Raw genomic sequence first — 27,148 nt, 5'->3', positions numbered from 1 at the left:
ACAAGTTCACAGGTCCTTCTTGCTCTGCTTGTGTGCTCCCCACCTCCTACTTCGGCAACTGAGCTAACTGCACTTTGCACTTGACCCTAGGTCCCCCTCTCTTTCAGGAACCCCTGAGTAACAAACTTTCTTTTCTCATGCATTATGACCCTAGTTTCCCATTGTGTTGCACTAACCTCCATCTGGACGCAAATTTAAAACCCAACTTAACTAACTCAAAACATTGTGGCTTTCTACTTTCATAATAGTGTCTTTTGAAGAGTAAAAACTTCTAAATTTTCAATTTATCAAGTTTTCTTCTATGGATCATGCTAAGAAGTCTTTCCTTTTCATATGGTGACAAAGAAAACATCCCATGTTTTCTACTAAAAGTTTTATTATTTAGAAGTTTATGTTTAGTTTAAAATCCATCTTGAGCCAATTTTTTAAATAGTGTGATATATAAGTTGAGATTAATTCTTTTGTATATGGATGCTTAATTATGTCAGCACAATTTGTTGAGAGACCCTTCTTTCTCCACTGAACTGCATTAGGAACTTTGTCAAAAATTAATTGCCCATATATACGTAGATTTATATATGAACTTTCTATAATGTTCCATTGCTCTGTGTCATATCCTTTCACCAATACCACACTGTGTTGATAATAAGCTTTACAATAAGTCTTCAAATCAGATAGTGTGAGTCTTCCAACACTATTCTTCATTTTTTATATTTTTTTAGGCTATTCTACTTCCTTTGTTTTCTGACTAGATTTTAGAAAAAGCTTGTCAATTTCTGCAAAAATTCTTGCTGGGATATTGAGTGTTATTATATTGCCCTTATAAATCAACTTAGGATAAATGGATTTCTTAACAATATTGGGTTTTCCAGTCTATGAACATAGAATAGCTCTCTATTTGGGTGTTTTTTCAATTATTTCATCAATGTTTTGCAGATTTCAGCATAGAGATCTTGATCTTGATATAGACATTTTTAGATTTTTACCTAAGTATTTTGTCTTTGATATTATTTAAACAGTATGATTATTAAATGTTCAATTTCCCATAGCTAAATGCAAGTATATTGATTTTGCATATTGACCTTGTATTCTTTGACTTTGCTAAATTCACTTATTATAAGGTTCTACTAGTTTTTGCTGTTGTTGTTGTTGTTAGTTCTTGTGGAGTTTCTATATAAAGTACCTTGTCTTATGCAAATTAGAGACAGTTTTATTTCTTCCTTTCCTATCTTATCTCACCTTATTTCATTGGCTAGTATTGCCAGGAAGGTGGTGAGAGAAGAAATCCTTGCCTTGTTTCTAAGTATAAGGGGAAAGCGTTCCATTTTCTCACCACTAAAAACGATGTTTTCAGTAAATATTTTGTTGATGCCTTTTATCAGCTCGAGGAAGTTCCCTTCAATATCTAGTTTTTAAAAATCATGAATTAATGTTCATTTTGTCAAAGTTTTTTGTGCACCAATTTCTTCTTTATTCTGTTGGGATGGCAAAATAGTTTGACTTTTGTCTGTTGAAGCAATCTGCATTCCCAGAATCATCTCATCTGGTATGATGTATTATCCTTTTTATAAATTGCCATATATAATTTGATAATATGTTCCAGAGGGCTTTTGTGTCTATATTCATGAAGGATATTAGTCAATTATTTTCTATTTTAATGTCATTATTGGATTTTGCTCTCAGGGTAATGCTAGCATCATAAAAATGACCCTAGAAATATTTCCTTCATTTTCTGTTTCTTTGAAGACTTTGTATAGAATTGGAATAATTTTTCCCTTAACTATTTGGTTAAAATTCACCAGTAAAGGCTATATATCCTTGGAATTTCTTTGTGGGAAGGTTTTTGTTTATACATTCAACTTCTTTAGGAGATATAGGACTACTCAGGTTGTCTATTTCTTCTTGCATAAGCTTTGGTAATTTGCAATTTTCAAGGAATTTGTCCATTTGTTTAATTTGTCAAATTTATGAGCACCAGAAGGATTTATAGATCTTTAATTCTTGGTATTGGTAATATGTGGCTTTTCCTTTTTTCTTTATCAGTCTGTCTAGAGTTTCCACATTTTATTAAACTTTTCAAAGAATCTGCTTTTGTATTCATCCATTTTCTCCAATGAAATTCTACCTTCAATTTCACAGACTTCTATTATTTTATTTATCATTTATCTCCTTTTGCTTACTTTGGGTTTAATTTTCTGTTTTGGTTTCTAATGGTGGTAGATTAGATGATAGTTTTGGGAACTTTCCTGCATTCTGATACAATCATTTAATGCTATCAATAACTCTCTCTGCTTTTCTATCACTGCCTCCCGTTTCAATAGGAAGCAACAGCCTCCCACAAATTTTTATATGCTGTGTTTCTATTTTCATTTAATCAAATTATTTTCTGATTTCTTTTTTATTTCCTTTTTGACACACTGATTACTTAGAAGTGTGTTGTTCAATTTTCAAATATCTGGGGGGTTTTCAAGATGTCTTGTTTAATTCCATTGTGGTCAGGCAACAAACATGCATTTTACTTATTTTAAACTTGATTTGGTCTATTTTATGGCCCAGAATATGAGCTATCTTGGTGAAAGTGACAAATGTCCTTGAAAGGAATCTATTTTCATCCATTATTGGATGAAGTGTTCTATAAATGTCAAGTAAGTCAATGTTGAATGATAATGTTGTTCATGCCTTCTATATCTTTAGATATTTTCTGTCTTCTTGATTTTTAAGTTACTAACAGAGTACACTGAGTTCTTCAACTCTAATTGTATATTTCTATAAGCCTTTGCTTCTTGAATCTTAAATTTCTGTTATTAGGTGCATTAACATTTAGGATTGTAGCTCTTCCAGGTGAATTGACCATTTTATCCCTGGTAATATCCCTTGCTCTGAATTCTTTGTTGATATTAATATGTCTTGTCCAGGTTTCCCTATTAGTTTTAGCCTGGGATGTGTTTTTCCATCCTTAGTCTTTTACTGTATATGTTCTTATATTTAAAAAGGATTTCTCATAGCCATTATTTGGAAAGCTGCCCACCTCCCTCACTGATGACCCCAGAGTTGACTTCTAACGGCTTACAGAACGGGAGAGTCCCAGGCCAACATATTGAGAATCATTAAGAATGCCTCTCCAATTATTTCATAGGAGTGGTTGTTGTTCAAGCAAGGTGGTGTCCTTGTATGTCTCCTGTGCTAATGCTTTTCTTGAAGCTGTCTCACACTCTCCTGCTCCCCAAGGGTACTGAGGTTCATGTCCATGGTAGCCTTCAGCGTCAGCACTAAATGAGTTTAAAAAAAAAAAAAAAGAGGAAGGAACATTTGCTACTCAATTGCTCTGTCTAATCAAAATCCCTAGCCAAAGTGCCTGGCCTTTTTTCTGCACTAGTGCTTACCAGCATGACAAAGGGCTAACCTTGTGATCATGTAGTTTGATGGCTCCCACCAGGGCCATAAACAGAATTACCATACTGGATGTGGACCCTTATCTTGGAGAGACTGACTGGAATTCCCAGAGCAAAAGGACTGCCACTTACAATGTAGGCAGGTCCCCTGGGTCCCTTCTTTCCCTGTAACAACTCAGAAAGTCCATACCATATGAGTGATCAGGTTGAGACAGACATAGAAAACCATGACTATGCAGCTCAAAATAAAAAACAGAAAAATAGAGAGGGGGCCACCCAGCAGGAAGGGACAGAACCATAGAAGAGGATGTCCACTGTATTACTCTGCTGCTAACATAAACTTCTGATGCAACAAAGGGCCTAATCCTCAGGATTACAGGAAAAACACATCCTGTGGCATAGAGAAGGAGTTCATTCAAACCCAGCTTAAGCCTACAGCCCTCATGGGTAAATCCCTAACCAGGAGGATACTAATTTCAGGCTTTCTGAGGGAAGAAATGTAAAAACAACTTCCAAATGTATCCAGTGACCAAAAGCCAAAAGAGAAAGAGAGAGCATACTGGTACAGGGGGAGAAAAGCACAGTTAAATTGAAACAAAAGTACACAACTTGACCCCTTGGAATCCAAAATTTACTAAAACAATTTGTAAAACAAAAAGATAAAAGGGTGCTGGATTAGCTTTTGCGCCTCTACAATATAGGTTCTGAATTAATATAAAATTAGCTGAAATACACCAATTGGCAAACCTGCATGGACTTAATTGATACTGGAGCGCAAATTACAGTTAAATTTGAGGATCCCACTAAATTTAAACTTTGTGTCCCCTATAATTTTAGGGAATAACTAAATATAAACTAGGGGACAACTAGGTATGCTTTCCTTTAACCATTCCCTTCCTATAGTGGGCACAGACACTCTGACCCAATGAGTAACAAATTAAAATTAAATTAAGTCTTTGGCCCCTACAAACCAACTTAACAAAATGCGACCCCATGGATTCCCCTAGTTAAAATAGTTTGTTTGGGTTTGTTAAAGTACCAGAAATGGGTTGGTTTTCATAATGGGGATTTATTAACTTACAATTTACAGTTCTAAGGCCACGAAAATATCCAAATTATGGCAACCACAGGACAATACTTTCTCTGAAGATGGGTTACTAGTGAGCTTGGGCTCCTCTGTCAGATGGCAAGGCACATGGAGTCATCTGCTGGTCCTTCTCTTCCAAGTTTCTTTGCTTCCAGTTTCTGGCTTCAGCAGCTTCCTTTCACAGCTTCTGTGGGTGTGTCCTTGTCTTTTAGCTTCCCTGGGTTTTCTGTGTATTCTTTATCTTCTTTTTTTTCTGTTTTGTTTATTTTTGTTGTTGTTGTTTTTTTTTCTTTATCTTCTTATAAAGGACTCCAGTAAGAGGATTAAGGCCCATCTTGAATGAAGTGGGTCACATTTTCAACTGAAATAACCTAATCAAAGGTCCTACCTACAATAAGTCTACACCCACAGGAATAGATTTTTAAAACATGATCTTTTATTATTGGGGGGGGGTCAAACTATCACAACAGGGAAACTGAAGTCTGGAGGATTATACCAGATGTTTTCAGGGCACGGCCTGTAAGTAGTATACTTCACTTCTGTCCACACTGCTTTGGACAGGATACAGTCACAGCGCCACAAGAAACTGAAGTGGTGGTGAGGAAATGTAGTCTTTCTTTGTACCCAGAAAGAGGAGACAAACTAGTGAACATATGGCATTGTCTCTGACTATAAAACTTGTTTCCTAGTGGTGAGTTTCTCACTGACTTTTACTTTCTCCTTTGGGATTTTCTTTACTATTTTGTTTATTTTCAATGTTAAAGCTTTATTTTTGTAAGAAGAAAAAAATGAACATATTTTTATTTTTAAAGTAAAAAGCAAACAAAACTCTCTAGTAAGTTCTTTTATGGTTATGATGACAGAGCATGGCCACAGAAAATTTTCAAATATTTATCTCTGGATATGGCATATGTCATAAAATGTCAAGCTTTTAAATGATTAAGATAGAGGGAAGTTCAGAGGATCTTTTTCAAGTTAACAGAATGTAAAACATAATTTGTCTCCAGTGTTTTGGAGCAGTTAGAAGGAAAAACCTGAAATTGTGGAAATATAGCCTATACCAAACTTTGAAATCTGTTCTATAACTATCAGTTAAAATGTACTTTAAAATTTATTGCTTTTTTGTATATATGTTTTTTCTCACAATAAAAAATGCTAAAAAAAAAAAGACAAAGATGTTAGAACACTGTACTTGAAAGAGAATAAGTGCTCATAGGATAGTGGAGAAGAAAAGAATTTATTCACAATCTTGCAAGAACAAGGTACCCACCTGAAAAATGGTGGCCAGTGTGCCAAACAATATAATACCACAGGTATTTATATCCTAAGCTTAGCACGCAGGCTCTTCCCCTGTTTCTCCACTGACTGGATACTCCAGAAGTTACAGCCTATCCAGATAATTGAAATTTCCCAGAAGGTTTCCACTTTTGATTATGCTTTATATTTTAATGACCCTGGCCATTATTTATTTAAACTTATTTCTACCTGTTTGGCTCCAATTCCAGGCTCACGTCAGAGGTGCTCTCCTTCCCTGCCTGCAGCCTGAGCTGTTCTGCAGCCCTTTCTTGCACCAACTTATGTGAAAGCTAAACTTAATTTTCTTACAAAAGGGAAAAAACACATTTCAGAGTTTCTAAAACTCTGAAACTTAGTTTCTTAGAAAAGTTTCTTAGAAACTTTTCTGTAGTACAAACAGCTTCAAACTACCACATAGGTAATAAGGTCCAGTGTAAATTAAAATAGGGCCTTAATAATTAAAACAATATATAAAAGCTAATTAGCAAAGAGGTGATTATTCCCACGGCTTCTCCATTTAACAATCCAATTTGGCTTGTTTTTAAACTTGGAAGAAATGAATGGTGCCTCACATTGGATTATCACAAGCTTAATCCTGTGATCCCATCTGTTAAAGTTCTCCATATCAATACCCAATATTATTCAAACTGTTGACCCCATACAGTCAGTGACTGGTAAATATTAAAAACAAACAAAGAAGCCATACCAAAAGTGATGAGCCATTGCCCCACGCCCGCCCCCCCCCCCCCACACACACACGCACAGTGTAAGGCCCTGACACTTTGGCTAAATTCCTGACATTATTGGTAAGCTGAAGGCTGCTCTATCCCTCACACTCTCAGAAAACAGCTATTAAGCATCTCTGCACCTACAACATCTTTTACGCTTATCTGGGTTCTGGAGGCAGCATATTCCTAGTTTACAAATTTTACTTACTCTCACTGATGCTGTTAACTTGCCTGTTGTCTCTCTCTGAATGGGGTCTCCTCCAACAAAAGACTAGAATCTGTCCAGATTGAAATTAACAGGCACTCACATAAATGCGCTCAGACTTCTTTACTGTAGAGGATTTAGCAAACTTGTCTCATGCCTCGTGATGGCTATAGGTTGCCAGGGGCTTCTGATGCAAGAAATTGCCTTCATTAACCCTGCTACTATGTACCTTCAGAGCAGCCACCTATGCTAGGAACAAGTGCTGGAAACACTGGATTTTCTTTAAAAAAAACAGGCTCTTGCAGACTCTGAGTATGATCTGTAAGCAGTTACCCATTATGCCTGGGATCATGGAAGCAGGACCCTGCAAGCCTGGCATGGCTACTGAGGCCTCTTTGATACAGGATGGGGACAAATCTGGGTTTTCTAGCATATTCCATTTGCAGGAAGGGACTGCCTTCAGTCCCTTACCAGATGCCATGGTGCTGGAGGACCTCTCTGCTAGAATCTTTGGCTACTGGGGTAGTCCCTTAAAATCAAGTAAGTGAACAGCAATAGGAGTTAATACATTTTACAGATTAATTTCCACCAGCACTAGTGATGGAACTCAGTGGAATGTTGTTGCTGTCCATCCCTTAAGCAAGATGTCTGTAATTAAGGATGGGACGTAATGGTCAGCACAATTGGCCAAATTTTAGGAAGCCATCTTAGCACTGGACTATACAGCCAACTAATGGTCCCATACATACATTTTTGCAAATTCTTGAGCTGTTGTGTAAGAATTGTACACTTTGAGGTAAAGAACTCTGGGAATCTAGCCTCACAGATACCCAAAATATAAATCAAGGTAACAGATGTCTCTACATATACTTAGGCCACAATACAAAACCTCACCAGAACACTCCTTATCCCTTTTGGTGTTCCAGACATTTATGATAGTAACCAAGGCACTCATTTTACTTCTCAGAATACATAGTGCTGGACTTTTGGAGAAAGCATTCAATAAAACTGTATCTTTCCCTAAAATTCAGCAGTCATTTTAATTGACAGGCCTAATGAGCCTCTCAAGAACTCTTATTTAAATTACAGAGTAGCGAATAGACCCCACCCTACCCCCCCACTGGGTGTCACTATTGCTACAGGCATTGAGTTATCTAAATTCATGGTCCTGGGGATACATTCTCCTTACACCAATGCTACAAAGGTCCCTAAATTATCTTTATAAAGGGAAATTAGCATCTCTAAATAAACAGATATGCATTCCTCCCAGCAGGAAAGGCTCTCTACCAGCTGCATTCTACCTAGATTTGAACCTAATGGGCTCTGGTTCCCTGCCAGCCCATGGATTATTGAAATAATCACCTCTTTCAGTTGAACCCGGGTATACCCCACTCATATTTCTGCAAAGCCTTCCTTCCTCCCACAGTCCTGGCTGGTTCACTCTGCTCCAGAGGACGTCCCTATGTGGGTTATGTACAGTGTCTTCCTCCCTGGATTGTGAGTATTTGTGAGTATCAAACTGTTAGCAGTCTCATCTGTCCAAGGTCAGGTGATGTGTATTTAGCCATTTTGTACTATTCAGGGTGGGGGAACCCCTCCTTCACCAATAGGTAAAAACAATTGGGCTTAGAATTTTTTAGTGAAGTTTCTTGTATGGTTTCTGATGAAATATACACCACAGGATATTGTCCTAGAGTTCTAGGATGCTTTATTCTGTTTTTTCTCCTCTGTTTCAGTTTGGATATTTCTCTAAACCTATATTCAAGTTCTCTGACACTTTCCTCAGCTGCCACTGAGTCTACTCAAGAGCTCTTCAAAAGCATTGCTTATGATAAGTTTTCTTTTCTAGCATTTCCCATTTGACTCTATTAATTCCAACCGCATTGCTGAAACTCCCCATCTGTTCATGCCTGTCTGCCCTAGTCACTAGCGCCTTTAACATGACAATCAGTTATGTAAAATTCCCTGAGTTTCAAAATCTGGCTCATCTTTAAGTCTGGTTTTATTGATTGCTCTAGCTCCTGGCAGAAGGTTGCTTGTTCTCTTTTTTTTTGCCTTCTAATTTATTACCGGATGCCATAGAACAGTAGAGACTGAAGTAAATAGTATTTTTGCCTGGAAATAGGCACACCTGTTCTGCTAGGCTATTAGGGCAGAGTGTTGAATCACTCCGGGTCAGAAATCAAGCTGGATTTGGGTTTTGCTGTTGCAGCAGCTATCTTCAGTGAACCACTGGCTTCAAATTTCTCTATTGTTTATTTTTGCCTAGGGTGGGGAGTGGAGTGCTGGAAGATTTTTGTTTTCTTCTCCACCCTCAGCTTTTGCACATCTCTTATTCCTGTGCCACAGAAGTATTCTCTGACCATATTCAGCCCTTTTCCCAGTGTAGTCTGCTGCTGCTTATCATTAGAGAAAGCTAGCCTGTACATGGGGACCAGGGGTGTAGTCCTCTGTTGCTCTGGCTTAGTTTTTCTTGAGTAGGGATCAGAGAGGTCAGAGATTCTAGGCATTCTAAGAAGCAGGAGTGACCCTACACTAAAATGAGAAAGAAGCTAGCTTCCCTTGGCTATGAACAAAAAAGGTGATACTGCCATCTTGTGAGCTCTTTGGAGACAAGAGTTCACACAAGAGGACAGAAGTGAGAGAATTAAAGAAAATGTATGTAGAGCCCAGAACTACTCAGATCCAGGTCTCACCCTACCTGTATTCTCATTTATGTAAACTAAGAAATCTTTTTGGTTTAAGCCACCTTGAGTTAAATTTTCTGTTACTTATAACTAAAAGAATCCTAGTGGATAAAACTAGCTTGAGCTCTCACGACCTTCCCTATGCTATGCGAAGATAGCAAAGAACTGCACTAAAGGCCCTGGACTTCTGAATATGCTGTACATTAACTACCACCTTGGACACCAGAACACCCCGGGAAAACTGACAGGAAATCTGTGATGCATCAATTTCTACTAATTGAATTGCACTAGGACATCCTCAGCTGCATGGGCTTTTAGACCCAAAGAAATTTTCCAGAAAGATAAAATTGCTGACACCTAATTTATCTGGGTCCTCAAAAATCCAGAGAATTGTGAAAATTAACTTCAGGGCTTATATTCTTTAATTTTAGCCATATATAATATCTAATGAAATACAGCAACCATGAGTTCCTACAAATAAGGAATTAGTATCACAGTAGCTGCTTATATTCTGTTTTACATAGACATTACTGTGATAAATTTTTGGTAGCTTAAGTTCATGGTAAAAAAAATTTTTAATGAATTATGAAACAGAAAAAAAACTAAGTCAAAATTTTGCTTGTCAGAGAAAACTACATCATGGGGAATAATTTTTCATATAGTAATTATATATAGGCAGGTATTTGACCATATATGTATATAGACTTAGATTAACTGGATTATATTTTGAAGATGCAATCCACATTTTCATTAAATAATATATATATTCCATTTCTGTCATTTAAAATCTATCCCATACTTTCTGTAGCTCCATTTATAAGAAAATATCAAAATTTATTCAAGCTATTATTTATGGACATTTACTTTCAGTTTAAAATATTATTATTTAACACACCTTTTTTTCCCTGCAAAAATCTCTTCACCATAAATTGTTATTCTATGATTTCCAAATAGGTTATGGGCATTTTACATTTTGGTACAAATTGTCCAACTCTTCTCCAACAAGCTTGTATTTCTCACTCCCACCAACAAAGGGCATTGTTCCTGAAGACAGAGTCTAATCAGTAAGTGGCAATTCTATGAATCAATACTTTTGATAAAAGTTTTGGAGAAATTCGAGATTTTTCCTTTTTTTGAGGGAGAGGAAAAAGTATGCAGATGGGTAACTTGACAAAATTAAAGTCCTTCAAGCTTGCTAGAGCCTAAGGAGATTTGGGATATACAAAGGCTACCACACTTAAAAGTCAATCAGATCAAATGGTTTTGATGGAAATATGGAGAATAAAAAAACCAAATATTATAACTTCAACATTTATTAAGACAGTAGTTGTCATTAATAGCCATTTCTGACACCTCCCAGATATTACAGTAAAACTGTATTAACACACAGGAGTTATAATGTAAAAGGCAGTGTTCTGTTTTGTACAGTCACAAAACATTCACTCGTGTGTGTGAACTCACACACATATACACAAAGCCAAGCTTAGCTTAATGGTACACTACATAGAAAAAAAGAACAAAATTCAGAAATTCGGCATGTCCTTGCTTAAGAAAAAAGACGGGAGAAAGGATGGGGGCCATTCACAATAGGGTTACAACCAAATTCATGTTATTTCAAATTGCAATATTGTTGATGTTTTACTTTCAAAAAATATTTACTTGAATTGATTATATTAAGATACTTGTTGGGTTCCTCTTCCAATTACATTTTATTTTATTGTATTGTGTTTTTTTACATGGGCAGGCACCAGGAATCAAACCCGGGTCCTCTGGCATCGCAGGCAAGCATTCCTGCCTGCTGAGCCACCATGGCCTGCCCTCCACTTACATTTTAAACAATTTTTGGAAATGAACTAATTTTCAAACATTCTATCTTTATAAACTTTATTCATTTAACAGAAAGTACTGAGCACCTACACCAAGTTATACAATGTCATGGTTTTGTTCATTCACTTAGCAATGAACAAAGTTCCTTCTTTCATGGAGCTTACATTCTAGTAGACATGGATTTAGGCATGCTCATTATTATGCTTTTGTTAAATTCCTGACCATTCTCATATAAGTTCTAGTTCCTGTGCAATAACTGATAAGGTTCTAATCAAAATCCTCATGGAACTCCTCTCATTAAGCATCTCTGCTATGTGGTCTCCTAGCCATTGTTAATGTTGAGGTTGGGCAGAAATATCATATTGTTCTTAAAAAGAAAAAAATTTCTACTTAAAAACAAAACACAACATCATTTTACAGAACTTCATTTCTGTGTGGATTCTCTAATGAAGGATAATCCTTACCATACTCAATTTTATAAAATGTATCACCACTGTGGACTCTTTGATGAATCAGAAGACCTGAGCTCCAACGGAAACCCTTACCACATGCTTCACATTTGTATGGTTTCTCTCCCGTGTGGACTCTCTGATGAGCTTGAAGGTTTGATCTCTGACTGAAGCCCTTCCCACACACTTCACATTTGTATGGTTTCTCCCCAGTGTGGACTCTATAATGGGCTTGAAGACTTGAATACCCACTGAAACCCTTACCACATTGTTCACATTTATAGGGTCTCCCTTCTGTGTGGACTCTCTGATGTGCTTGAAGACGTGAACTCTCACTGAAGCCCTTTGCACACACCTCACATTTGTATGGTTTCCCTCCTGTGTGGACCCTCTGGTGTGCTTCAAGGCGAAAACTCTGACTAAAGCCCTTTCCACACATCTCACATTGATATGGTTTCACTCTAGTGTGGACTCTCTGATGGCCTTGAAGATAAGCTTTCTGACTGAAGCCCTTCCCACATACCTCACATATATATGGTCTCTCTCCAGTGTGGACACTCTGATGACTTTGGAGGTATGACCTCTGGCTGAAGCTCTTACCACATTCATCACATTGGTATGGCTTCTCTCCTGTATGAACTCTCTGATGGGCCAGAAGAGTTGAGGCCTTACTGAAGCCCTTATCACATTCTCCACATTTATAGGGTTTCTCTCCTGTATGAACCCTCTGATGAATCTGAAGATTAAAGCTCCAACTGAAACCTTTCCCACACTCCTCACATTTGTATGGTTTTTCTCCTGTGTGGACTCTCTGATGGCCTTGAAGGTGCGAACTACGACTGAAGCCTTTTCCACACTCCTCACACTTGTATGGTTTTTCTCCAGTGTGGACTCTCTGATGGCCTTGAAGGTATGCATTACGACTGAATCCTTTCCCACACGCATCACACTTGTATGGTTTTTCTCCAGTGTGGACTCTATGATGAGCTTGAAGGTATGAACTCCGACTGAATTCCTTACCACACTCTTCACATTTATAAGGTTTCTCTCCTGTATGAACTCTCTGATGAACATTAAGAACTGATCTATGACTGAAGCCTTTACCACATGTATTACATTTGTATGGCTTCTCTTCAGAATGAGCTTTCTGATGATTTTTAAGTTTTGAACTCCAATTGAAGCCATTATCACACTCCACATAAGTTTTCTCTCCAATGTGGATTTTCTGATGGCTTTGAAGGTATGAGTTTCGACTGAAGCTGTTGCCACATGAGTAATGTTTGTATACTTGTTCCCTACTGTGGACTATCTGAAGGTCCTGAAAATGTGAAACCAGACTGAAGCCATTATCACACTTCTGAGAATTACAGAGATTCTCTTCTACATGAACTCTCTGCTGAATGTTAAGATTTGAGCCACAAATGAAGCTCTTCCCATACTCCAAGCCTGTATATAGTTTCTCTTCAGTGTGGATTTTCTGATGGACTTGAAGACATGAACTTTGATCAAAGACATCCCCATTCTCTTCATATTCATGGAGTTCCCCCATAGAATGAACCCTTAAAATATCATTAAGGTCTAAGCTATGAGTAAAGGCTTTCTCACAAATGTTGCATCTATAGGACATCTCCCCTATGTGAATAAGCTCATAAGTGTTATGAGATGAGTACTGACTCAAGTTCTTATTATACACACCACATCTGTATGGCTTCTCCTCTGTTTGTACTTGCTGATGAGACTGTAGCTCTGAACTCTCAATCACACAATCACCTCCTCTAGGAACATGCTGATGACTATGAAGAACTGAACTATAACCGAGGCCCTTTCCATACTGACTGTATGTACGAGGTTTCCCCTCTAAGTGTAACTGCTGATGAACTTCAGAGCTGGAAATGTCACTGAAGGCTTTTCTATATTTATTACAAAGGTAGGACTTGTGCCCTGTTTGAACTAAGTCCTGATTAAGTAATGATATCTTCATGATGTTTTTTCGACAATAATGGCAGGTGTAATTTTTTTCTGTTTTGTGTACTCCCAGGTTGTTATTGTGATGGGTGATCCAACTGATGCAGTCACACATACAGATACTATTTTTAATGGGAATGTGCTGACATCTACACTGAAAATTTTGTGATTCAGTCAGATACACTTTCCTCCAAGAATGATGGTCTCTCCAAGATGGAAACTCTTGATTTTTTATATAATTGGAACAATCCCCTTTATGAGTCAATATAGAGTTCCCATCTTCAGAAATCTGAATTGGTATTCCTACCCAAACCTGGTGTAGAGAATCACCTTGCTTTTGCACCTGAGAATCATTTTTCTTGGAATCCTGACATCTGGTTATTTCATTTGCACTTTGTTGCCAGATCTGCCAGGAGGAAAGCTCTTTGGGGGAAAGGTAGCTTGATCCCACTTCTTGAATATTTTCCCTCTTATGTTGATTCTTGCTTCCTGTAAGGATAAACAGAATTCAGAGATGTGGACAAGTAAATGCTTTGCTCAAGAATTTCAAAACTTTCCAATGGGTCATAATATGAAACTTGAATGAACCAAAGGAAAATTCCTGTCACTTCCTTTAAAAATACTAGAAAAATCCTCTTCTTAGGCTGAATCAAGTATATAAGTAGGATTTACATATGTCAGGCTACCCATATATCTCAAAATCAAGGCTTTGCTATACAACCTGGACATCAAGATGGGGTACACTAGTAAAACCATACACATCTTATTATGGGTTTACCATGGGTTGCTTAGAGATCTCAAGGAGAATATAGAGGATATTCCTAAATTGGAAAGAATACTATTGCAGGTAGATAATTGCTTTCTGTCTTGATATTAATCTTTTTCTTCCCCCCTCTGGCACATTGACATAGTAATGCTTTTGTTTGTTTTTCTATTTTCTTTGATTGTAAGGAGGCCGTGTGTCAAATGTTGTTTTGAAGAAGGTAAACAGACCTTTAATCATATCTGAGGCAATGATGCCTGTCTCTAATGAGCTATATCTTTATGAGGATAATAAGCTCTCCTAAGTCACTTTGAGCCATTGTCAGTTTTTAACTTCTTTCAAAAGTTATTTCAACATTCCCAAAACATTCCAGAGTATTTTGGGAAGAAAATAAAAAAGTATTTGTAAAGTCCCTTTGAGGGACTGGAGAAAAAATGTGGAACAATTAAACTTCCCCACTTGTGGAATTCCTGATATTCTCTCAATCAGTAGGGACTCCCAGTTTAATAATCCAAGCCCTCAATCTTCAGGCTTGCCCTTATGAAACTTATTTTTGCAATGGTGATGCTAAGCCTATTTACAGCTATACCTAAGAGTCACTCCCAGAGGACCTCTTTTGTTGTTCAGAAGTGGCCTCTCTAAGCCAAACTCTGCAAATAAACTCAGTATCCTCCCCAAATGTGGGTCATGACTTCCAGGCAAGTAGCTCTCCCTGACAGCATGGGACATGACTCCCAGGGATGGGCCTGGCCCTGGCATCATGGGATTAAGAATTCCTTCTTGACCAAAAGGTGAAAATGAAATGGAAGAAAATAAAGTTTCAGTGGCTAAGAGATTTCAAATAGGGTCGAGAGGTTATTCTGGAGGTTACTCTTATGGAAGCTTCAGCCAGATATTGCAAATTGCCACAGTATGACAAGCCCCAACAAACAGTATTCCTGAAAACTCTAAAGAACATACTGGACTCCATCTAAAGATTCTATAAAAGTTTTTCTTAGTAAGTTTACTTTTTCAGAAACTTAAGACCTCCAGATTGTTCCTAACAGATAAACCCTGAAACCCAGATAAACCATTCTCTCCAAGAACATCAACCAGTTTCATTCCTCTACCCCATAAGGTCAACACTCCTTTCCAGCATGAAGAAGATAGAACAGTCATTGCCCAGATATTCCTGAGTATGGAGAGAATGATCAAATGGGAGGGAGGAGATATAACTGAGAAATTAGGATTTAACAAATGATTATGACTACTGACTCATTATACAGATATTTCTTTTTAGTTTCTAGTGTTTTAGAACACCTAGAAAGAAATACCTGAAATTGTTGAACTGTAATCCAGCAGCCTTGATCTTTGATAATGACTGTGTAACTATACAGCTTTTATCATGTGACCATGTGACTGCAACAATCTGTGAATGACATTCCCTTTAACCCAGTGTGTGGGTAGGTGAGTAATAAAATAAAGATGAAAAAAATAATAGCTGGGGGGATAAGGGGTATGAGAAAATTGGGTTTTTTAAAAATTTTTATTTCTTTTTTTGAGTATGAAAATGTTCTAAAATTGATTGTGATGAATCCACAACTAACTGTACGATGATACTGTGAGTCAAAATTGACTGCATACTTTGGATGGATTATATGGTATGTGAATGCATTTCAATAAAATTATACGTCACCAAGAGTGATGGCACAGGACAGAATATGAAACACTCTGACAAAAGACCACAGACAAAATGGTGGCTAAGGGAGGTTAGAATGGCTGAGTTTCATGACACATGCAGGTGGCCTTTGAGGTAATTCATAATCTATGAGCAAAACTCAATAAGCACTGAATTGGTTTAGGCCATTTTAATGGAAAATTACTCCAATGTTTAGAGAATTGAGACATTAGAATGGTAGGAGATGATCATGTTTGGGTGGAAATGGCTTATTGCCTAGTTATCAAAGCTCAGATTATAAGTAATTCTTCATATCCTGGCAAAAAGTATCCTCCATGAAGATAAGTGGCTAAACAGGATTGTCCTTATTTTTTCACTCATCTGTCCATACTCTGGATAAAGAAAGCATCAGTCACAAGGTTTCCACAATTGCATGGTTACACTGTAAAAGCAATATAGTTCTACAATTGTCATTAAGATTCAAAGCTACTGTAATACAGTTCAATAGTTTCAGGTACTTCCCCATAGCCACTCCAATGCACCATAAACTAAAAAGTGATATCTCTATAATGCATAAGAATAACCTCCAGGATAACCTCAGAATTCCATCTGAAATCTCTCAGCAAAACTGAAACTTTATTTTGTCTAACTTCTCTTGTCCCCCTTTTAGTCAAGAAGAGTTTCTCAATCCCATGATGCTAGGTCCCAGCTCATCCATGAGAGTCATGTCCCACGTTGCCAGGGAGATTTATTCCCATGGGAGTCACATCCTGTATGGGAGAGGGCAGTGAATTCATTCGCCGTGCTGGCTTAGAGAGAGAAGCCACATCTGAGCAACAAAGGAGGTTCTCTGGGGATAAGGCATAATTATCAGTAGACTTAGCTTCTCCTTTATAGGAATAAGCTCATAGGAGCAAGACCCAAGATTGAGGGCTCAGCCTACTGAATTAGTTGTTCCCACTGCTGGTGAGAATATTAGGAATTCTAAAGATGGGGAAGTTGAATATTTTCTCCTTTTCCCCCAGTCCCCCAAAGAGATTTTGCAAGTATTTTTTTATTTTCTGCCTAAATTATTCTGGGATGTATCGGGACATCACACTAACCTGTACAAACCAACAAGATCTCACTCCCTATTCAAAGACACCGGCTTCTGATGTCAGTCTTGCAGATTCAAGAAACATCACCAGAATGGATAGATTCACAGAAATGTCCAACTTGAAAATGCTACTTCAAAACTACTTCTATTCTTTTATCTACCTTATTGCTCCTTTTATCTACCTTATCAACAGACGAGTTAAACATATGGAATAAAAATAAATAATAGGGGGAACAAATGTTAAAATAAATTTAGATTGAAATGCTAGTGATGAATGAAAGGGAGGGATAAGGGGTATGGTATGTATGATGTATGATTTTTTTCTGTTGTCTTTTTATTACTTTTACTGAATTGATGCAAATGTTCTAAGAAATGATCATGATGATGAATATGCAACTACGTGATACTGTGAATTACTGATCATATATGTAGAATGCAATGATCACAAGTTAAGAATATTTGCATTTGTTGTTTTTTTAAAAAAATTTAAAAATTTATTAAAAAACCTATATCTAGATCAAAAGACTACTTAGGTATTAGAAAATGAGAGGGTAAGAGAAGACAGAATGGGATGGTGAAGAGCTAGGAATAGGAATGAGGAAACTATCACCAATGTAAGACTGTCTCATATGAAACTGCTGCATGAGAAGGGTTAATTATACTGTTCCTAAACAGGCATTGAGATGATATTTGCTACTTAATTTAGATGACTGGTTTATCTTTTAGGAATGTCTGCCTACCAATGAACAGTGAAGGACACCTAAGAATTAGAATAAGGACAGGCATTCATTAGATAACAAACAACATTATGGACTGTCCCTTGGTTATCCTTTTTTATTCTATACTTATTAGCCATCTCGAGGAGGACTGAAGACAGGGAAGCCATGTATCTATGAACTAACTCATTCATTCAGGGCAGAGAGAAGAGCAAGTCAAAGAACGTGAAGTAGAAGCATAACTGACAGGTTGGAAAGACAGCAATGGGGTAGTACAGCTGGTACAGACCAAAGCAGGAAAGATACACAACAGTAGATGAATAAGGAAAGCCAGAGGGAGTTGAGGGGACAAATGCCTTAGGGCCTAATAAGCCACTTTCAGAACTTTAAATTTTACTCAGTGTGAAATAGGAAGCCACTGGAGAGGTTTAAACAGAGAAGTAACACGGTCTGACCTGTATTTCAGAAAGGACTCTCTGGCTGCTCTGTGATTGCTACACAGTACTCACCTGAACTTCCATCTCCTTGGGTTTCTCTTTCCATCATCAAAAGCTTTTCTTCTCTCTCCAACTGGGTTATCAGGTCTGGTTTGAAAGGCTGATGCCCTTTAAAAAGGCAGAGAGCAAAAGTTTTTAATTCTGGTGAAGTCCAATGTATTAGTTGTTTTCTTTTCTGGATCATGCTTTGGTGTCATAAATAAGTATTTTTCGCTTAACCTTCAGTCATTACAACTTTCTATGTTTCCTCTTAAAAAATATGTTCTACATTTTATATTAGGTTTGTGATCCATTTTGAGTTAATTTTTAAAATGAGGTGTGAGGCACAGATCCATCATTTTGTATAGGGATGTCCAAATGTTCCAGCACCATCTGTTGAAAATATTATACTTTTTCCATTGAATTGCCTTGGAACCTATAGTACATCTAAAATAGGTTCAGAATTGCTTCTTCTGTGCTACAATAAACAAACTTACTAAAAATTGCTCAGGATTGCAATTCATTCTGCCATTCCCCTCCCATCATACACAAGTCAACAGTTGAATGAAAGTCAATAGTTATATGCTTTGTTCCTTAGCTATCTCCTTGTGTTCCTTCTCTTTGATGTAGTTATAGCATTAATTTCAAATCAGTTCATGTTTCATTTTTCTTTCAGTTTACCACCCCATTTGCATTCCATTTAATTTTTGTAATGTGTTGAAATAACATATTTTCAAAAGCCAAAACTAGATAAAAAGGTGATCTCCAATAAGTGCCTCCCCCACATCCCTTCTACCCTATTATCTTCCAATCTCTTTCATGATTTTCTGATTAATCTTTCCTGTGATTACTCTTATAAAGATAAGCAGATACATATGTATTTACTTATCTTCCCTTCTTTATTACATACATTATACTATTAATGGCTCTTTTGTACTTTCCTATCATAAGGAAAAATTTCTAGAAGTGGATTGCTGGGAAAGGGTAAATACATAATTTTGTTACACACTGCCAAATTTCCCTCCATAGGGGCTGTATCATTTTGCATTCCTACTTTCAATGTATGAAAATCCTTTTTCCCCCGCACAGTTTCATTAAAAAGTGTCAAATTTCTGAATCTTTGTGAATCTCATGGATGAGAAGTGGTATATCAATATAATTAAATTTACATTTCTCCTATTTTGAATGGCATTGGACATGTATTCACATGTATATTTATTTATATGAGTGGATGTATATCAATGTATGTGTATACACACATACACATGTATAAACATGCATACAGACATATATCTCTTAACTCTGTCCCTTTGACTGAGAAACAAAGACACCACAGTGCCAATGACAATACCCTGCAAACAGACCTTGGTACTGAGTACTATTCCCCACTGAAAGGAATAAGGTTTCGTCAGATAAATGGATGAGTCCAGAGCTAGGACCAAGTAAGTAAAATATGAACATAGAATATCATGTTGTGCAAAGGATGTGAATACTCAAAGAATGTTGGGGTCTGTGTTACAAGGACACATGAGTTGGCCTGAAGGAGCTCTTCCTGGTGAAATCTGGGACTTCAGCACCAAAATTATTAATTACAGTAATAAATTATAAACGATTTTTAAAAGAATTCAAAATTCCTTACAAATAAAAGTAAAGAAAATAAATGGTTGCGTAGAGAGGGCTCTTTCTTATCACAGAATGCCAAGCACTGACTGCAAAATGTGAGACAGTACTAAGTCAGGAAATCATCATTCTGTAACAATCATAGTAAAGACTGGAAGAATCATCATTGGATGTTAAATCTATAGGGAAATTTTGTTGATCAGGATATTTGCACAGTCTTAAAGTGTGGCCCTGGGAATGCATGGGAGAAAAGCAGTAATTATATAGTGGAGAAACTGGACAATATACGGACTAGGTGATAAAAATGAAAAGAAAAAAAAATACCCTAGGACTGTACAACACAAACAGGGAACTCTAATGTAAACCATGGACTAAAGTTAATGGAAAAAAAATTAACATCACTAATGAGGGAAAGAAGGACATCACGTGCCTGCAGATGTGATATCCTCAAAAGTTCACACCACTACCTCTGCAGTATCCTGGCAGAATGCATAACCTGAATCTAATTATAAAGAAACATTAGGAATGTTCTATTAATAATTGGGGGGAGGGAGGTAGGTTAACTGTATTTTTAAAAAATGCCATGGTCATAAAAGACAAAGAACAGCTGTGGACATGTTCCAAATTAAAGGAGGCTAAAGACACATGACGAGACTAGACCCAGTGCTCCTGTTCTGGAGGGAGAAAAATATGCTATGAGGATATTTGGACTCAAATGATAAAGTTAGATTATGAACAAAATATTAAATAAAAGCATTATATCTGCATTGGAGATATGTAAGAAAATTTTCCTATTTCTACAAAATATACTGTGCAGTAAAGAACTAACCTTTTCGAAAGAGATGTTTGGCCTGGGCAATACTCTATGAATGTTCTCACACATCATTTTTTAGAGTAGTTAGCATAGTCCATGACTCCAAGGGGAGAGGACAAGCAGGAGCTTTGTGCTTAGAACTCTCCAGTACTTTGCCCCATGAGCCCAATCTACTAGTTGATTTTAATTTATATCCTTTCCCTACTGCCATGAGTATAACAACTTTCAGTGAATTCTGTAAGTTCTTCTAGAAAATTATCAAACCTGAGAATAGTATTGGGAATACCTGATCTTGCAGTTGGTGTCAGATGCGAGGAAAATCTGCATATATATGGAAGTATCAGTGGTAAAAAAAAGCTCTATGGTGCACATAATTCACCCTTACATGGTTCAGAAAAAATTATTATAAATATATTTACTTTTCATATATATACATAAATGAATATGGAAAGAGAAAGAGCGTGAGCATAAATGATAAAGCAAATGGGTTAAAACTGTTACTACAGGTGAATCTAGGTAAAAGGTATTTGGGTATTCTTGTACTATATTTTTCCTGTAACAAATTTTCTGTAAATTTTAAGTTATTTACAAATCCATTGTTTAAAAAATATCCCCAGAAATCAAGTCAATAAATAATTACTGGCACCCTGAAAAATAAAAAAAGCTGGAGCAACTCACTAAATTTATTTCATGACAAACCAATGGGGCAGGACCTCAATTTGGCCATTTACAGTTCAAAGGACAGATGTTTGCCTGGAGGAAAACATCTACTTTGCATAGGGATTATTAGGATTCTCAAGTGTCTAAGTGTGGAACACCACTTCAGGAGTCTCAGAGCTTCAAACAACTGAGCTTACAAAGACACCCCAGATGGCCAATGTTGAGTTACAGAGGGCATCTGTCCTCACCCATTGAGACTAAGTTCCTGAAGTTCTCCAGCATCACATCTCGGTACAGCTTCCTCTGTGCAAGGTCCAGCAACCCCATCTCCTCCTTGGTGAAAACCACAGCCACGTCACTGAATGTCACTGCTTCCTGCAACAATAAATACACACAAACTAAGACTATGGAAGAGAGGCAGCATTGAGAAAGTATAAAGGATAGGAAGCAGTTCTGGATTTTGAGGCACCAGAGTCCAATTTAAGTAGCTGCCCCATTTGCCTTCCATACTGCCAATTCCATTCACCAAAACAGCTTCAAGAATAAACAGCAAGATAAAAGTGCTGGAGAAGATATGGAGAAAGATATACCTATTCACTGCTGGTAGGGAAGAAGATTGGTGCAGCACCTCTTGAGGGCAGTGTGGTGGTTGCAAAGGAGGCTAAATACAGGGTTGCCATATGATCCTGCAACCCCATTATTAGGTATATACTTGGAAGAACTGAAAGCAGGGACATGAAAGGACATTTTCTCACTAATGTCTATTGTGGCAGTATTCACCATTTGCAATGGACGGAGGTAGCCTAAGGGGACATCAACTGATGAACAGAAAGCAAACCGTGGTGTATACATACAATGGAATATTCAGTGGCTTCAAGAAGGAATGAAGTTGTGAGGCATGCAACTAGGTGAATGAACCTTGAGGACATTTTATTGAGTGAAATAAGCCAGAAACAAAAGGACAAGTATTGTAAATCCTCGAGAAAACTCTGAGAATTGAATTCGAGAGCATAGGTTATCAGGAGATAGAACATGGGAAGAGATTAAGCAATTGACAAATAAGAAGTACAGAATGTTCAATAATATTTATGTAAAGGTTCCTAGATTGTAAGCTCTTACAGCAGTTACATCTATTTCTGAGTTTTAATGTTATTTCTAAATTCTGAGATGCTGAGGTCCCTGTGTATAACCTGGTCGTTCCCTGGAACTTTGGGTATCTGTGTGACATCTGAGACTCAGAGGTAGAGTTCTGCAACTATGAAAGTAAGCATCACTCCATACAAAACTGTTAAAGAAGCTGATAAAGAGATCAGACTTCAATTAGAGATATGAATGAAATGGACTTGGTTAGAAACAAGGTAAATCAGAACACAGGGTAAAGGATGATACTGACTGTATTTTAAACTTCAAATTCTATGTGAGACCAAAGGAAGAGATGTTTACTTGGTACAAAATTTTTATTTTCTGTAACACACTATCTAATTTAACCTGTATGATCAGCTTATTTAAACAACATAATTACATGGAATTTAGAATAGGGAATGAGATCTTGTTATTCTACACAGGTTAATGTAATACCTCAATACATCCCAGAATATTTTGGGCTGAAAGTAAAAAAAGTATTTGCAAAGTCCCTTTGAGGGTCTGGGGGAAAATGTGGAAATATTAAACTTCCCACCTGGGGAATTCCTGACAGTCTCTTAAGGGTTAGGGACTTCCATTTTAATAAGTCAAGCCCTCAATTTTGGGGCTAACAAATATGAAAGTTATTCCTCCAAAGGAGAAGATAAACCTACTTATAACTATGCTTAAGAGTCACCTCCAGAAAACCTCTTTTTATTGCTCAGATGTGGCCTCTCTCTAAGTCAGGTCTGCAGGTAAACTCATTGTCCTCTCTGCTACATGGGACATCACTCCCAGGAGTGTAAATCTCTCTGGCAACATGGGACACGACTACCAGAGATGAGTCTGGCCCTGGCATCACGGGATTGAGAAAGACTTCTTGACCAAAAGGTGAAAAATAAATGAGACAAAATAAAGTTTCAGTGGCTAAGAGATTTCAACTAAAGTCAAGAGGTCATTCTGAAGGTTATTCTTACACATTATATAGATATTCCTTTTTTAGTTTCTAGTATATTAGAATAGCTAAAGGGAAATACCTGAAAGTATTCAATCATAATCCAGCAGCCTTGATTCTTGATGACTGTATAACTATATATCCTTTACAGTGTAACCATGTGATTGCAAAAACCTTGTAACTGACATTTCCTTTATCCAGTGTATGGGCAGACGAGTAAGAAAATAAAGACAAAAAATAGAGAGGGGCTAAGGACTATGAGATGTTTTAAATGTTCTTTCTTATTTTTAATTTTTGGAGTAATGCAAATCTTCTAAAGTTGATTGTGGTGATGAATGCACAACTATATGATGATACCGTGAGCCACTGACCGTATACTTTGGATAATTATATGGTATGCGAATATACCTCAATAAAATTGCATTTAAAAAATGCCTGCAAGAAAAGAAATCCTTGCACTTTAAGCCTTTGTTAGCACTCTTATGGGCAATTCCTGGAACTGTGTTGCTTCCTAGGCTACTAATATTGTAAATTTTATTCGTAATGCCACTTGCCCCAGGAGAGCTTTATCAATTTAGTACCAACAGAATCTGATAGGGTTTGTTTCTGTCTGCTATATGCAAAATTTATTTAATTTGCCAAATCAAGGCTGTAGTTCATCCTCTGTGCCCCATCTGTGGATTGTGGCATTTAGGGGATCATGGTTACAACCACAACGTTGTAGCCTGACTGCCTATGTTCATCCCAATCTGTGATCTTGGACAAGTTCACAATATCTGTGTGATCTTGGAGAAGTACCTTACCCTCTCTCATTTATATGCTGATACCTATATCCCAGGGTACAGGTAACAAAATGAGTGACCATATGTAATGCACCCAAAAACAATACCTGGCACACAGTAAGTACCCAACAAATGTTAGCAATTTTAATTCTCATTATCGCTTTCATCCCATTTCAGCTACACAATAATCCAAGGAGTTGATAATCTGAATAAAATGAATATTATAATATTCATAATATGAAAATACTATTAATAATGCATGGTCACTGAGCTTTAGATTATAAATAACCTTTCACATAGATCTTAGTCCACCTGTCTGATATCTCTTTAAAGTCCCAAAAGTAGAAATGACGATGTTGGTGATTATTAACCTTTAAAGTTTTAAAATCAAAATGGCAGGATTTTTACCCCAAAATGCTTTTTCTAACTTATTCTTCTTCCTAGAAAGTATAAATCCCTACACTTCTATACCCTGACCAACAAACACATCAAGCTTTGATAATCTCAGAAGTAAATTTGAGAAGCAAAATCCAGTTATTTAAAAAATTTTTTATACAGTTGATTTGTAATGAAGACCATCCTCTTTTCATATCCTTGCTGATCATCTCTATTTCTTATTTTGTAATAATGTTTATTTTGGGGATATTAAGGCTTTTTCTTCCATGCATGTTATAAATATTTTTCATTCCGCTTTGCAATTTGTCTTAAAACTTTTACTATGGGGAAATTCAAAGATTTTATATGAAGACCTATTCAACACTGTATTTGCTCTGGCTAGGGCTCTGAACATGACTCCCTCAGGTCTCTGAATGGAGAACTTTAGGTTTTTTGTTTTTCTTTTTCTACCTCTCTGTTACCCAAATGTAGGTCTTATAATCCTGACCCAGAAGGCAAAGACTTTGGAATTTACTAGACACTTGTCTTGCCATAGGAACTTGAGCAGAGCTTGCTCTACATGAACCTCTTATCTTTGTATTAACAATGCAGATGGTTCCAAGAGCCCCCGCAAATAGCTGTATGACATCAATACAGTGATAGCTGAAAAGTGCCTACACATCCTATCTTGTATGATTATATAATATAATTTAAGCATTTTAAATGAAGTACCTGAATTATTACTCTAATGAATAAATTAATATATAGTAAAACACACACAAAGACACACAAACATGCACAGACACATACACAGTTTCAGGTACTGGGAAGAAAGAGGAGCTATTCTTGCACAAAAACATCTTAACACTATTTTTTTCTGAGTTTAATTTCAATACGATCCTGAATCATATTTTAGGTACTCTTTAAAAAGACCTTTGGCACCACTTATGGAAAAAATATATTTTCAGTTTTGAGTCCCTAGAACCCAAAGGAAAAATAATATCAGAATTCCTTCAGAATTACTTTTTGTAAAGATTAAAACATAGGAAAACAGATACTACAGTGTAAACTGCAACAATCCTCAAGTACTTAAAAGCCATGAATGTAGATTATTAAAAAATTAAAACAGGGCAGTGCAACAGTGACTCAGTGGCAGAATTCTCATCTGCCATGCCAGAGACCCAGGTTCAATTCCCGGTACCTGCCCATGTGAAAAAAAACCCTGAAAAAATGAAAACAGGGTACAAAAGTTCACTGAAAAAAATATTAAGTGATCAAAAAAATTAAGTGCTATAATCTTAAGTGAAAAATAAACCCCACAATTCAAAATTGTGCCTATTATTACAAGTTTAGTTATGTAGGCATATAAAAAGCAAACGGGAAAAAAAAGCAGATTGTTTTTAGGCAAGCTAATAATTTATGATTTTTTTTCATTTTTAAATTTCTATTCTCTTTTACACTATTATTTGTGAAATAAATAATAATAATAAAACAAATATAAACTAAAAAAGAAAAAAACAAAAAGCAACAGCTGACACATAAAGGGTATTAAATGCTGCTATCATTCTTTACTCGTGGCAAGGAGAGAATAAAGACAAATCTACTCACTAAGACATGAGATAGCATGTTATGTGATAGAAATAAAATGTCTGCTCACCTGGAACTTGGTCATTTTCTCCTCCTTCTGGGGAAGGACTGACACCTGAAAAGAACAGGGTACTAAGAAAGAAGCCTGCGAGAAAAGCAAATCTGTGTTTGTACAAATTAGAAAAAGGCACCCCTTCCCCCAGGCAGACACCACCATATTCACTTCAGCAAGCAGAGTGCAGGCTGGATTCCAACTATCACTAGGTTAACCTGGCAAGATGCCCCAGTGCATGGAACAACCTGCCCAGCTGTTCCCAGCAACCTTCATACCTCATGGTTCCAGAGTACTCATTTGATCATGGGAAATAAGGGGAAAAAATGGAATGTACTCATTAAGGACTGACTCTACAGACAAGCTTTCTGCGTTGAAAACCCACACTGCTGTGAACTGGCTGAGTAACCTGGATAAAGTTAATTAACCTTTATGTTTCAGTTCTGTTATCTGCAAAATCAGGACCCTAACAGTACTAACATTTATAGGGCTGTTATCATGATTACATGTGCGAGTAGCAGAAAGCTGTTATAACTATACCAGGGTTCTCTGAATCCTTGCAGCTGCAGAGAAGCAATACTACCCTGCATCATAAAATTGTCCTTGCAAATTTGTCTTGCAAGACATCTGGATGTCACAGATTACTGCTCTGTACTGGAAAGTCTCTCTGAACTTCTAAAATGTCTAACCCTGGCTTCTTAATTTGTTACCCAATAATAAAAATTGTGTAGGCATTGGGACCACGGTTGCAGAAAGTATAATGGCAGTGAATTCTTATATTCTTATATAATCACACAAGAAAAAATAATATATTTATTTTAAACCAAAGAAGACTCA

At 36.8% G+C, this 27,148-nt stretch overlaps 1 protein-coding gene across 1 annotated transcript in view; it reads right to left on the bottom strand.

Annotated features, from left to right (window-relative positions):
- Nucleotides 1-7,838: 7,838 nt before the first annotated feature.
- The window catches only part of ZNF112 (zinc finger protein 112), a 34,022-nt gene continuing 14,712 nt past the window's right edge, over nt 7,839-27,148 (bottom strand). The window contains 5 exon segments of the mRNA XM_077131511.1: nt 7,839-11,676; nt 11,679-14,125; nt 18,378-18,473; nt 21,687-21,813; nt 26,330-26,374. Coding sequence (XP_076987626.1) covers nt 11,647-11,676; nt 11,679-14,125; nt 18,378-18,473; nt 21,687-21,813; nt 26,330-26,344 — 2,715 coding nt within the window. The 5' untranslated portion in view covers nt 26,345-26,374 and the 3' untranslated portion in view covers nt 7,839-11,646.

This window comes from Tamandua tetradactyla, chromosome 16 (genome assembly GCF_023851605.1).
Source record: "Tamandua tetradactyla isolate mTamTet1 chromosome 16, mTamTet1.pri, whole genome shotgun sequence".
Lineage (NCBI taxonomy): Eukaryota > Metazoa > Chordata > Mammalia > Pilosa > Myrmecophagidae > Tamandua > Tamandua tetradactyla.
Note: the sequence above shows the minus strand (reverse complement) of the source record. Positions and strands in the feature narration are given on the sequence as shown.